This window comes from Halichoeres trimaculatus, unplaced genomic scaffold, assembly GCF_033239565.1.
Source record: "Halichoeres trimaculatus isolate MK-OKI-2021-1 unplaced genomic scaffold, fHalTri1.1 fHalTri1_scaffold_16, whole genome shotgun sequence".
Classification (NCBI taxonomy): domain Eukaryota; kingdom Metazoa; phylum Chordata; class Actinopteri; order Labriformes; family Labridae; genus Halichoeres; species Halichoeres trimaculatus.
The window spans coordinates 32,056,871-32,070,952 of record NW_027437194.1 but is presented as its reverse complement, the minus strand read 5'-3'; the positions used below and the strand labels follow the sequence as shown (position 1 = coordinate 32,070,952).

Sequence of the window (14,082 nt, the reverse complement as noted above, 5' to 3'; positions counted from 1 at the left end):
TTACTGCGATAAGGTTTGTGTTAGCCCATGGCTATTGGGGTCTAATTGATGGCAATGATTTATTATTAATAATAATAATAATAATAATAATAATAATAATAATAATAATAATAATAATAATAATAATATTAATAAGAATAATGAGAATGATTTTATTGCAAATCAAATTTAAAGTGTTATATTAGCTGTTAACTGTGGTATTTCTTTTTGTCTTTTTGTCTTGTTGCAGATAAGGGACCCTTACACAACTTTAAACACTAACACACCGGTGTTGAAAATGTATTTGGATGAAAGCAAAGACCTCAAACAAACTTTCCAGATCACCAGGGCAGCCTTCAACATGTTGCTCACCACCCTGAACATGCACCAAGATCGTGGCTTGGGAAGTCACTTAGAGCTGCTATTTTTTTTTTTACTAGCTTGCTCATGGAGTGTCATATAAGGTCACAGCTCAAGTATTCGATGTCCCAAAAATCCACAATACATGTTATCATACACAGAATTGCTGCAGGCATCAGACGGCACAAACACAAAGTCATCCTTTTTTTTTTTTCAAATCTCAATTTAATAGCTGATGTTGGTCAGGGCTTCTCACACCTGGCACATAATGATGCCTTCTGCAAAGCTGTGGGGGCTATAGATGGGTGCCTCATCAGAATCAAGCCACCAAAAAAAACTGCATCGACTATTTCAACTATAAGCAATATTATTCAATTCAAATGCAGGCAATATGCAATGCTTCCGGACTGTTTCTCGACATATTTGTTGGTTATCCCTGTTCAGAACATGATATACTCATCCTAGAAACAGCCCTGTTTAAACTGGTGCCCTTTATCCTCCACCCGGCTATTTCCTCCTAGGTGACGGAGGCTATCCATGCATTGAAAGTCCTATCACAATTTTAACCCCTTTTAAACTCTTAATTTAATTTGAATGAATCAAAAGGAACATTTCTTGCCATGATTCTTTTTTATTTCTGTTTCATACAATGTAGGTTGTCCATTTTTCTTTAAAAAATAGAGTCAAAAATGGTGATCAAAATAAAGATCAAGGACAACTCTGAATTCAAATCAAAATAAACTGTATAGCTTCAAAATGGCAGTCAGATTTTTCTTTTCAAACATCTTTGTAAGTAATGAAATCAGTTTGTCTAGTTGTTCTTGCTTTTTTATTGTCTTCTCTCCTCCTGGTCCTCTTGCTTCTTTTGCCTTTTCATTTACAGCTCAGTGTAATCAGTGTAATCCCTGAGAAAATTCAGCGTCTCACTGTGTTTTCTTTTTTAAGAGGAATATGGCTGGTGGAGGCATGGCTGGTGGAGGCTTGGCTGGTGGAGGCATGGCTGGTGGAGGCTTGGCTGGTGGAGGCTTGGCTGGATAATGTAGCTGGAGATTCAGGTGGTTCCAATGAAGGGCTCAAAGAGTGTTCTGTAGTGGAGGGGTCAGGACGGCAGTCTGTGTGGTCAGGATGACGTTCCTCGCTGTCTGATATTTTATCTCTCACACTTGATATTAAGTTTAGGGGTTGAATACTGTGTCTGCTACCCATGGCACTGTGCATAGCACAGTAGAACTTCCAGTTTGCTGCTGTAGTCTCACCACCCTCTGTTCCTATACCAGTTTTTGGCAGAATGAGTTCCTATCAGTGGCAGCTGCTGGTCAGTTAAGGAGGGGAAGCTCATTTTTTTCCGGCCTACATCGTAAATTTGTTTATTTATTTAAACATAAATTCAACCCTCCGTGCCAGCTTGCTAGCAGTTGGAGCTGCTATGTGAGACTACGACAGGCTGTAAGTGTGAGTGACAGGAGGGGGAGAGGCTGCGCAGCTGTAGCTGTAGCTGCTTATTGGTGAAAAGAGAGAGAATCTTTAAACACAACGCTCATCGTTTTAAAGAAAGGTAAACTTGCTGGGGATCGATAAAGCCTCCGGATCAGTCCAGATTAACTGAGAAATTGGAGGGTTATACTTCAAGATCCCTGACTGACTCATTTCACTGTCAATCAAAAAGGGATTTGGCCTCGGACAGATCATCCAATCATCATGCAGAAGCCCAGTGTCCAGGCCAGCCCACTGTCCCATAGACCCCCAGAGACGCTGAGTGTCCGAGGACGAGACAAAGCCCAGCGTTTATCCAATGACCGTCCAGTTTCCACAGTGGAACAACCCACTCTATGCTTCCCCGCTGAAGTCAGAAGATGCTCAGCGTCCGACTGTGTTAAAGCGCTGAGACGCTGCAGGATGAATGAGAAGGAGGTGGAGCCAGTTACCTGTGATAGGAGCTGATTCTGAACTAAAGATGAAGGAATTCCAGCGCATATTTTATCAATGAAATGTACACACAGCAGTACATAGCACCACTTTTTTGAGAACATTTTAGGGGAAGCTGAGCTTCCTTTGCAGTCTTAGAGCAATCGCCACTGGTTCCTATAAAAAAAAAAATAAAAAATAAAAAGTGGGTACAAATTATGAATAGAGCTTTTGAAAAAATATGAATGTTCTTACACCAGTGACATTCAGCAACCACCCCAAATGAACTCAGTGTAAAGAGGCCCAAGTCACCCAGCACATATTGAACACACTGGTTCAAAGCTGTATTTTGCTTCACCCTGTATTTTCTTTTGGGGTTTTTCCAATTCTTTTTTGCTGGCTCACGGACACAATATCATTGAGCTTCATTTCATTGAGGATTTTTCTGTGAAGAGTCCTCAGTGTTCCACAACTAAACAAAGTGCAAGTTTACAACAGTAGCATTTTAATTTCTTGTGATACTTATAAAGAAGTATGTGCCACTGAATCAATTTAGTATTAACCATCATTACCACATTTACATAAAGCCCTCAGCTGAGGAACGTCTTGTGTCTGTGAAAAGGTGGTCGAATTCCTTGCGTTGTTTAATAACTTAAATAGTTTGCTCATCTGTCCCTGCAAATAAGATATAAATCCTATTTAAATGCTTTTTTTCAGAGTGAACAAATCAACACTTATACATATGGGCTATACACATCCAAAAAACAGAAACTTTTATTTACAGAATCAGACTAATATTAATTAATTTGGGTATTACTTACATTGAAAGACTTGCTTTGGTCCTTTTTCCACCATTATTTTTCTCTCTCTTTTTTTGTGAAATGGATGAATTGTGGATTTGGACAGCCCTCAGCAACCCCGGACTTCCCGTGAACACGCCTGCAAAGTCAACGATTTTGCAAGTGTGGTGGATTCAGCCTTAGACTGTTTAAAGTGCTTGATTTTGGGTGGGGTTTTGTTTATTAGGGCGGTCAGTGCAGGTGTGGGGGTCAGTCTGTTGTTTCATGCAGGGTGAGGGGAGCTTATTCCAAATGTTTTTGTGACTGTGTGATGGAAAAGGTTTTTTTTTTTTTTGTTGGATTTATGTGTTCAGTTTGACAAATGAGGCTCCTGAGAAATGAACGACAAAAATGGAGCTTCCATCTGTAAAATAAGTGGACCATGGACCAGATTCATGAGTACTGGACTTATTTTTGAAAAGTTGAAAAGTGGAAACGCGTCAGGACAACAGCTAAGGCTCCTCTCATTCAGGTAGCTTTTAAAGCCATGGCAAGATTTGTCACTACAGCTGCTAATTTGTCACTCTACTCAACATTTTGTGCTGTTTGGGCAATTTTAAGAGATAAAACATGGGTTTCATGAAATACAATAGGTCAGCCCCCCGCTGTACTCTAAACTGTGGTACAAATTAAAGGGGCTGTAAGGGTCGACCAGAATTGAACTGATTTACTGCACGCCTAGGTCTCTATGACAACACCAGGCCGGCTGTCGAAGTTTAGCAGTGAGAAGAGATAAAACACAGAGATCTGTGTTTTTCTCTACTAAAAAAAGATTTCCTTGACTAATTTTGCAGTGATGGTGTACACAGGAGCCTAAGTGTCAGACAGAAAAGGGGCAGATGAGCTAAAAAAGTTAATCGGAAGAGTGACACAAGTCCAGCTAAAGGCTAATTAGTCTTTAATTCGGGCTGTATCACTCTGGAACACAGGGGCTATTCTGTTTGTTATTCTGTTATTCTGTATTCTGTTTCTGTTCTGCTAATGTTCATTCCAACCCACAGTCAGCAGTTATTCTGAAGTGGTCCGTTCAAACATGAGAGTCTATCAATAAAATGAAGAGTGAGGTTACATTAGCTCTGCTTGGTAGATAACTGGCAGGATATGACCAGGATTTACTAACGTTACACATTACAGACATGTCCTAGAGCACCAGGCTGTTAGCTGAGCTAAATATAAAAGGCTACTAAACTAGATACGAACTAACAGTGTTTACTTGTTGCCACATTAGCCTACAGATATGTTGGAGCACCAGGCTGCTGACAGCGCGACATGTAGCAGGCTTCTATGTCTGCTTGATGTCATGTTTCAAACCGTAGTGCTACTTAACTATACTGATTAATATCATACATCTGTGCATTGTATCCAGTAACAAGTTGTCTTGAACAAAGAAAGCTTGTTTCAAGCCGATCTCCTTTTGATTCCAAACCAAACCCACGCCTCACTGAAAGTAATTTATGACAGTGTGCGGAGACTCCGGGCCACAAGGTGGCGAGGGAGTGCAATTAAAACAGATCCTCCTCACAGGATCTTAAAGGCAATAAACAGTTACTTGGTGTCTCTTTTCAATCAAAAGTGCTATGTAAATAAGAAAAGAAAGAGATCTGATCTCTTTTCATTTGTTTCCAAAAGTCCAAGCCTTCACAGGAGCATGATAACAGAGGTGCCTGTGGGAAATGATGTAAAAACACCACCAACCCCCGTTCAAAGGTGTAAATTAAGTCCATATGGAGAGTCCTCCCAGCACCTTTAACTTGGCATTGATAACCTTGAAGTCTTGTGACTTTGCTCTCTCATCAAAGTAACCTGGTTCTTAACTTTGACCCAGTGGTAAAAACGTAACTTTCTGTAAAGTTTACAGAAAATTAGTGGCTTTTTTACTCACATCTGATCATCTGCTCTTGGTGATGATGGATTGCTATGACATTTAACACTGACATTCAGTGTCTCCTGGGGACACTCCAGGAAGAATTTTGTTTACCACCTGACATTTCCAGTAGCACCTGTGTTAGGTTGACATTATTTCTCCAGAGCAAAGGTCCTGACAGAGATTGGATTTTGTTGTTGTTTGTTATATTTTCAGATACCTGAGCTGATGAAGGTTATATTCTGACCAATCAGCAGTCTCCTGACCCTCTCACTAGAGGCAGCAACATTAACGGACTGGAATTTGATGGCACCTTTAACGAACCACCCAATCAAAGCACTTTACATCATCATACGACTCATGTTTTCATACCTTCATTTCCCGTTTGACTGTTTTAATCATCTTGTTTAATGTCTAATGGAATGGAATGTCTTCCATTGTTGTTCCACACATTTTGTCCCATGTGTTCCCATTCATTATCTGACATGTTTTCAATTAGCCTGGTCTCTGAGTGTGTACCCCTCTGCTTCCACCCAGCCTCTGCCAACAAACAGAGAATAGTTTTTTTTCCTTCTGGAAGGTAATTCTAAAAGCAAATTACACATTACATTTTTATATTTCAGCTTGGATAGAAAGTAACGATGCTGTGGGTCCATCAGTGGCGTTTCCTCCCGGAGGCCAAGGGAAGCCATGCCTCCTCTCTTTTTTTAGACTGTAGCTGGGATTTAATGAAAATACTCCTTTTTAACAGTCTCGATAGTTCTTCTGTGTTTTGTCACTGTCATCTCTTCCTTATTCCTCTCCTCTAGTTATTGAGCATTTTAAAATGTGTAAAACAGCGCCCTCGTAAATGTTCTGTGGCGAATGCGTGGTGAAAATACGATACTGCACGTTGTAGCCGGCTGAGTTGGCGTCCTTTGGTGGAAAAAACAAGAATGATTAACCAATCAGATGAGGCTGTGGTCATGACACTGCTCACCTGTGATTGGCCAAGACTGTGTCAAGGGAAGCCATCCCGTCTTTGGCCTCAAACCAATCAAATCACAGTATCGTCGTCATCATCAAGCCACTGAATGAAATCAGGGAGGTTAGCACATTAGCAGTGTGCATGAAGCGGCCGGTTGTGTGTTTAAGTGGGCGGTTGAATGAATTAATAAGATGTTTAAGCTAAGTCAAGAGGACAGTGTACGTGTGTGAATGAGTGAGTGAGGGTGGGGGAGCTAAAGGGTGTGTGTCGGTGTTCAAAGTAAGCACTCTCTGGGCGCTCTAACAGGTCGTTCCGTTTCATGAAATAGCGATATACAAACCGCAACACAGTCTTTTATGTACCACACTCCCTAAAAATCATACAGATTAGAGGCTCTGTCTCACTTTGCTTCCTCAAAAAAAATCCCCACACCACGCCACTGGGGTCCATACATGTGGTCAGATATCCAAACCCCTACATGTTCATGTGTTGCAAAAATCTCTGAGTCTGTGTGTAAACTGATCAAAACGCTCTGTTTACAAAGAAAAAAAGAAAAAAAAAAAAAAGGGAGAAAAAGAGCACCAGATCTTTACAAAATGATGAGGTCATCATATAAGGACCATTGGTTCATGACACATTAGAGGGGTGGGTCTCAAACACCAAGGTCTGCCCATAGCTCCTCCCTGACGGGCATCCACAGAAGGCTGGCCAATCAGAGGAAAGGGGTTAGTGGAGAGGGGAGCCTTAAAGAGACAGCAGCTCAAACGAAGAATGTCAGACAGGTCTTAGGGTCTTCTAAAATCAGGCTCAGAAAAACTTTATTCGTCATTTTATAATGATTTATTCAAATTTGGTGCAGCTACTGCTCTTCACACACCATGGAGAGAAAGAATGAGATTATTTTTAGCTGTAAATCATGTAAAGATGCTACAGGGGAACCAGAGGGACAAATTAAAGCTTAAAAGAATCATAACACTGCTCTTTAAATCAATTTTCTCCTGTCTCCTTTCCTCCCTCTCTTCTATTCCTTACATCCCTCCCTGCAGCGCTGATGAGAGGGACTATTAGGAAACGAGTGGAGGATGAAACTGAACAGCCATCTGATTCACTAATATTGACACTGTGAATTCTCAGAAGGACCAGCTCTCAGTGTGGGTTAGAAAGCCTCAAGCTGAACCTGTGCTCTCATTTGTTTTCTGTGTAATTCCCGAGCCCAGTAAGAGAAAGCAGGAGTGGATCATTAAAAACTGCAAACACTGTGTTTGGAGCAGCGATCCTGCAGCGGTGAGTCCCTCTGTCAGCCGTTACTTTAGCTCTTCTTTTTCCTCTTCCCACTCCTATCCTCCCCTTCCATTCAGCCGTGTTACTCTGCCCGTGTGCTGACTTATGAACATTTTCTGTTGTGTGTTGTCTCTCCAGTCAAATGAATCAAAGAGTAATGTGACTAAGGTCATGTAGGTTTTGTCTGCTCAGTTTAAAGTCACTGGCATTGTGATTTAGTCAGTTCAGAACCTGTCCTATGCTCTGACAAAAGAGCTTAATTGGTCTTATTTTTCCCTTAGGATTCTTTTTCCACACTCAATCTTTGATATTATATCACGATGCACTTTGAGCACTGACATGGTGCTGACAAGCAACGCAGGAAGGAGTGTGGCAGGGAAGCACAATCACACTTTGTCTTAATGAGCTGCCATGCAATGTGAGCCCCCCTCCACATATGAGATCTCTCATCTCATTTTTAAAGGTCCCATTTCTCTCCTCCTCTTTCCGAGCCATTCAGTGGAGCAGACCACACAGACGCCGCATGTCGCACCTCATGGGCACTCCATTCTCACAACTGAATTAATCCATTTGCAACGACACCTTTCAACAAACACCTACCTCCATCTGTGGCCATGTGCCGACCTGTGGGAAAATGAAGCCTTGTGAAATAAGTGACCTTGTCTCTTTTGGCCTACATTAGTCGTGCACCATAGTGAGGGTCTACTAATGCACGCTAATCCTTCAACACAATGACCCCAATCCCTTAAATCTGTCAATAGGGAAGCTGATGCTCCAGATTAGAGATGCTGCTATAATGATACTGGAGGACCGCACTCTCATCTTGTTGTTGGTGAGAAAGTCTCATGCTGTGTCTCATGCTGTGTCTCATGCTGCATTGCATGCCAAGTCAGTAGATTGCCATGAAAAGGGTTTATTCTGGAGTTTTTCTTCATTGAAGTGATTTAATCTAATACGAGTTTTCATCAGAGCTGGCATGGTCATGATCACTCCCTTCCTGAGACTGTGGGGAAAGTGAGGTTCAGTTTTTGGGCATCAATAGTTGATGAGCAGCAGAAATGAAGCCACGAGTGTTAATCCCTGAATATGACCAAACAAACTGCTGCTCCAACATAACAATCATTCATTGTAAAACTTCTGAGCCCATCACTCTGCGTCCTGTACGATAGACTGGGCCTCAATCAAAGATGCTGGTCCATGATGTTCTGTAGAGACAGCTTTGACTCAGCGCTTATCTCCGAGGGGGGTTTGTTTGTTTACTTCACCTGCAGCTGCTGGGCAGATAAACCCAGCAGAGAGTTTACACACACACAAACACTCTATTCCCTGTGGGTAGAGAATTTAGGAGAAAGTTATTAAAACTGCTTTTATCAAGACTTCAAATCCACCCGATGCTGTTGTGCAGGTGGTGACAAGGCTCGCCTCCGTATCCACAGCTGCCAATTCCTGAGGTGCAGAGGATCAGATTATCAGTGTATCTTTAAGCTGGGGACGCTGCTTATGCATCACGCTTCCTGGAAAGTAATTTTGAGAGATGTTTTTGTTGTCACCTCTGAGACACAGGGAGGAGGAGGAGGATGGAGAAAGAGACAAATGAGGGATGACAAGAAAAGCTGGTAGTTCTTTAGGAAAAAAAACAGGGAGTCTTCTCATTCTTTACTCTCTGTAACAGCAGCTCAAGCTCCAGTACTGGCAGGCACTTGAAACCTGTTTGTGCCTGTGTGATATTACGCTGAATGACATCAGCCTTAAATCACATTCAGTGGTGATTAAACATAATGAAATCCCCTGAGACACAGCAGAGCTTGAGCCGATAATCCGAACCATTCAGTCCTTTGAGCGATCCTTCACTGTTTCACAGGAATCATAATACCATAACACATGTATCCATTTGTTCATTTATTGTGCAATAATTATCTCACAGGGAATACACAGCACATTTGGTTTAGAAATCACAAAGCAAGGGCTCCATCCTTTCCCATTCACAGCAGGAAACAGAGCTGCATATGTATTGCTCTGTGTCGAGAGACTAAGATCAGACACTTATACAAATGGTAGAACCAGGCCCCTCGGAGAACCCAGACGCTCAAGGTAAGTGTTGAAATATTCAGAAACAATGTCCACAAGCACGGGCGTACGTCTGCACGGACTCTATTTGCATAGCATGCATTTGATTTGAATAAGAACCCCGTGCAGAATACAGAGCCCTGAAACAACTTAATAAGCACTGCACACGCTGTCGACAAACTGCACAGGCTCTTCAGGTAACCTCAGGAGGAATCCTAGAAAAAAAAGAGCACAAAAGGCTGGAAGAGAAAAGAATTACTTAAAGGAGGTAATCCCTCATGTACTGCATGCACCCTACCCACTAGAGACATCTGGAGCCAACCCTACAGGAGCAGCAGAGAGTAGAAAAGTAAAAGGTTCTGAAAAATTCATTATAACAACAGAAAGAAATGTATAAATAAATTATGGTTTAGATATATGTATATTTACAATATAACATATGGAAAGCCATTCACTTGGAAGAACCTTCAGTTATTGAGGAATAAACACTGAAGCTCATGTCTCCTGTCCTAAAACCCCTGTCCAAGCTCAAACTCCTTCAGTATCAAAAATCCTCAATGCTGTTTCAATAAACATGAGTAATCTTTTTTTTTTTTAGAAAAGAGACTTTTTTCCTCACTATGAAATGATTTGTATGTACACATATGATTCCTCGTCTTTGCACTTTCTAATAGAGCTCATTCAGACAGATTTACTGAGGCTCTCCCAGAGGTTTGACTACAGGCCAAGGCATGTCAGGCAGAGGCGTCTGCGGCTCAGCAGGGGCCTGAGCTTGCTGCGCCTGCTGGTTGGCCCAATTTAAGTCCACACCATTCTTCTTCAGAGCAGCTAAGTGCTTGATGTCCAGCGTGGTGAAGGTGGTGAACTGAACCTGGTTCCTCTTGCTGGTGGGGGAATGGAGCGGCTCACAGCGATGAGGTCTGGCCAACAAGGTGGCGGAACGGTTTGCCATGGGGTCGATAGCCTTTTTCTGAAACTGCTGCTGGGAGCTGGTTCTGCTGCGGCCCAGGGTGGCAGTCCTTTCAGGGACATTCGTGGTGCTTACGGTGGGCAGGGTCTTGTGGCCAGCAGGGTCCCCAGAATGGCGGGGCTCCAGGGGCCTGTGAGGCTCACGTTTTAATGTAGACACTTGAGCCGGGGGACACGGAGCATGGGGAGTGCCATGGTTGTTACTCCCCAGCCACACCCAGTCGTGTTTGTGATCCTTCAGGACCCCGATGGGTGCTGGACCAGCCTGGATGGGGGTCTTGTTGTTGCGGAAACACAGGTTGTAGGAAGCACAGTTGATGAGAAACGCCAAAATAGCGATGCAGGAGACCCCCACCAGAGCATATAGACAGATTTCCAGGTCGGACATGGCTTTGAATGTCCTGATCAGGTCACTCTCAATAACTTTTGGACTTTTTGCTTTGGGAGGTTCCCTCTTAGGTGTGGTATCTGGTCTGGGACTGTCTTTTTTAGGGGGTGAATTGGGGTTATCAAACATGTTTCCAAAGCTCTTCCTCTGCCCTTCTCCTTTACCCATGAAACCCACTGTGGGAGCTATGGGTCTGAGCGTGCCCAGTGGGGTGTAAACATTGGGTCTGGTTGTAGTGGTAATTAGGGGACTGACAGCAAATGTGCTGCTTCTTGTGGCCCTGGCTGTGGTTCCTATCCACACGACATGTGGAGGCATGTTTTTGGTGAGAGATGATGTTGATGTGGTAGTTTCTGCCTGTGTGTTTCCTGGCTGGTTTCCCACCGTGCCTCTGGAGAACCATTTGTCCATGCCTATGAACGTACGCTGTGTTGTTCTAAGCTCGCCCACCAGCTCTGATGCCCCGCCATCAAAAGCTCGGTTTCTGTCTGTCCCACTTGCCGCCAACCCCCTGCCACCGCCCTGGAAGTTCACCCTCAGGAGCCCTGTGCCCACCGCCAGCTTGCTCTTCCTCTTGGACTTTTGGCATTCCTCGCAGATCCTCAGCTCCACTCGGACAAGCACGCCCCGGCCCTCACCCTCGCCCTGTGCCACAACAAATGTGGACTTTGGGGTGCGCCGGACTGTGGCCACCGCTTGGTCTGGCGTAGAGACTGTCAGAGAGTAGATACTCCGGTCAAAAAGCTCCAATGGCGCGACTGTACCGTCACTGAACTGGATCCAGCAGCTCACCACAGCTTCCTGAAAAACAGGCACAGAAAGGACATTCAAAAAAAAAGAAAGAAAGAAAGAAAGAAAGAAAGAAAGAAAGAAAGAAAGAAAGAAAGAAAAAGCAAAGATAAAAACTTTAAAAAAGCAAGTATAAAACAGAAAGAAAAAAAAGAATGAAAAAGAATGAAAGATACGAGGAAAGAAAAATAGAAAAAGTAAATCAAAGAAAAATGCAAACAAATGCAAAAAGGAAGGCAGAAGAGAAAGACCAAAAAAATAAATGAGTTAAAAAGAGACCAACTGGTATAAAAAGGGAGGAAAATGGGACCATGAGTGGAAAAAGGCAAGACAGAAAAAAAGGAGACAGAGGGGAAAATGTAGAATATGAATGGTAAGACAGAAAGGAGGAAAAATAAAAATGGAAAGATAAAAAAAAAGGAATATACGAAGAAATTAAGGGCAGAAGGAAAGAATGGGGAGGGACCAAAGATAGGGAATAAGAGACAGAAGGTGAAGAAAAGGAGGAGGTAGTTGAATGATAATAGTTAAGATAAACAAGAAAGGACAAGGAGAGGAAAAGGAAAGGAAAGGAAAGGAAAGGAAAGGAAAGGAAAGGAAAGGAAAGGAAAGGAAAGAGGAAATAACAGAGGACGAGTATGTTGAAAACTGAGGGATCAAATCATGGAGGATGCTGGAAGCAGGTCAGGATACACGCAGCGGATCAATAATCAGCGTCCGCTCAGTGAGGCACGCTGCTACGATGATAACTTTAAACGACCTCTGCTAATCTCTTCATGATTACACTCAGACAGCACACAGCTACTGTATCACTGCCCCCAGAAACAGCACCAAGCATCATTTAACCCAACAGATAGAGAGAGGATGATGGAGGTCATGGGTCCTTGTAGGTCATACCAAGAGCAATATAAGCCAATCCAATCACATTACTACACAATGACCTATTTCATGAAGCTAAGTGAGCTACTGGGCCACACAGCTAACCTATTTTTGGGTTAGAATTCATTATGAACGGCCTTGAGCTCAACACCAACAGCTCACCATGAGCCACACAATTAGCTGGTCATCTGCACGAGCCTGTCTCTAATAGTGCAGTTATTGACGGGGGCAGAACATCTGCAGCCACTGCTGTACTCTGAGTAACGTGAGCCGTCACTCCAGCAGCTGTGGAGGGCCTAATTGCTGCTCCACGCCTGTGTCAAAGAGCTCCTTTTAACTGGGCAAAGTGCCACAGCTAAATGTGCCAGGGTGCTTTTCAAATGATCATCTGGGCACCCTGTCTGCCTCTCCCGCTCCCTCACACAGCAGGGCTGCAGCAGATGATGGTGGCGGCTGTGAAAACAATGAGCTCGCACACTGAGAGGCAAACAGGAAACACAAACATTATTACACCCTTCAGGGTTTTGTTGTGTAAATGGGCTCGTTTGAGGCAAATCTTATGATTCAAGGCCTCTACAGGAGCCCATTGTATCTGTGGTGGAAATGAACACAGAGGGAAGGCTATTAACACGTACTTCATATGAGAGTTCAGAGGATGATTACAGAGCTCACTCAGAGGGTATTCACACACATGTATACACACACTATACCTGTATTATATGTGTCCTGTACTGTGCAGTAATGAGCTAACTTTACATGAGAAAATGAGGACGGTGGCATAGTGTGGCCATTGGGGAAACTAAAGCTTCTGTCATCCATGGGAACTGAAGCTCTGAGCGGCAGAATAACATATTCAGTAGAATAACAATCTACTCAATCTCAACGTTAAACTTCAAGGAGGTCATTTATCTTTACCGTGATTCTGGTTATCACTGTCTGTAACCTTTGATACTGAGCAGAGTTTTATGCTCCAAACAAAAGCAGAGTGTGATCATGTCCCTGCTGTGATGATTCTCCAGGCTGAGTTTACTTTCAGTCCAACAGAAACCTGTTCCTCCTTCACTCAAATTTATTGAAAGATTTATTTAGTCAGACAAGCTGGTCCCTGGGATTTTGATTCTTCATTAAGGCGATTGATGTGCTATGCTAATTAATGTAAATACACTTGTTAAGGATTTCAGCGCACAAGTAAATACAATGTAGTGTTGAGCTGTTTCCATCAGACTGCTCAAAGTAAAGTCATTAATTAAATCTGTAAGGGGCCTAATTCATCTGCTGTGAGCTGAACACTGTTTGTGTACTATCACTAATCTCCTCTTTGAATTTGGATCCAGCAGAAAACCTCCACAAGGCCAGGTCCATCAAAGACAGTGACATGGTTGGAGAAGCAGTAGAGTTGAAGCAGCACTGCGTGAGTGATGTTGTTAGGATCTGCTGATATGAGAGGGATGCATTTAAAAGCATGTAAGATTAAAATGGATCAGAAATAAGTTTCATTACAAATTAATTCAATCTCTGACTTTCAGACGTTTCCCTGTATTTCATGTGTGTTATTCAAAGTTGCATCATTCCTCTTGAAGCTACTTCTTACCTTTTTTTATCACTTCCATCCAACCTAACCTGACAAATTGAATGTTTCATCCAGTGTCAGAATTTCCAATTTCCCCTTCCAGTCAGATGCCGTACCCACCACTTACTGTGGCTGTAACACAAGTTCAGCCTACAAGCTCCTGGAGATAATGAAAGTAGGGCACTAATGTATTAACACTGAACATAGACTAATCACACACTGCTG

The 14,082-nt window shown here is 42.9% G+C and overlaps 1 protein-coding gene across 1 annotated transcript in view; it reads right to left on the bottom strand.

The window, feature by feature from the left end:
- Window positions 1-9,120: 9,120 nt before the first annotated feature.
- LOC141805837 (transmembrane protein 132D) overlaps window positions 9,121-14,082 on the bottom strand; it is a 49,718-nt gene continuing 44,756 nt past the window's right edge. Inside the window, exon 10 of the mRNA XM_074691037.1 lies at window positions 9,121-11,420. Within this exon, the coding sequence (XP_074547138.1) occupies window positions 9,954-11,420 (1,467 nt within the window). The 3' untranslated portion in view covers window positions 9,121-9,953. The remainder of the gene's footprint in view (window positions 11,421-14,082) is intronic.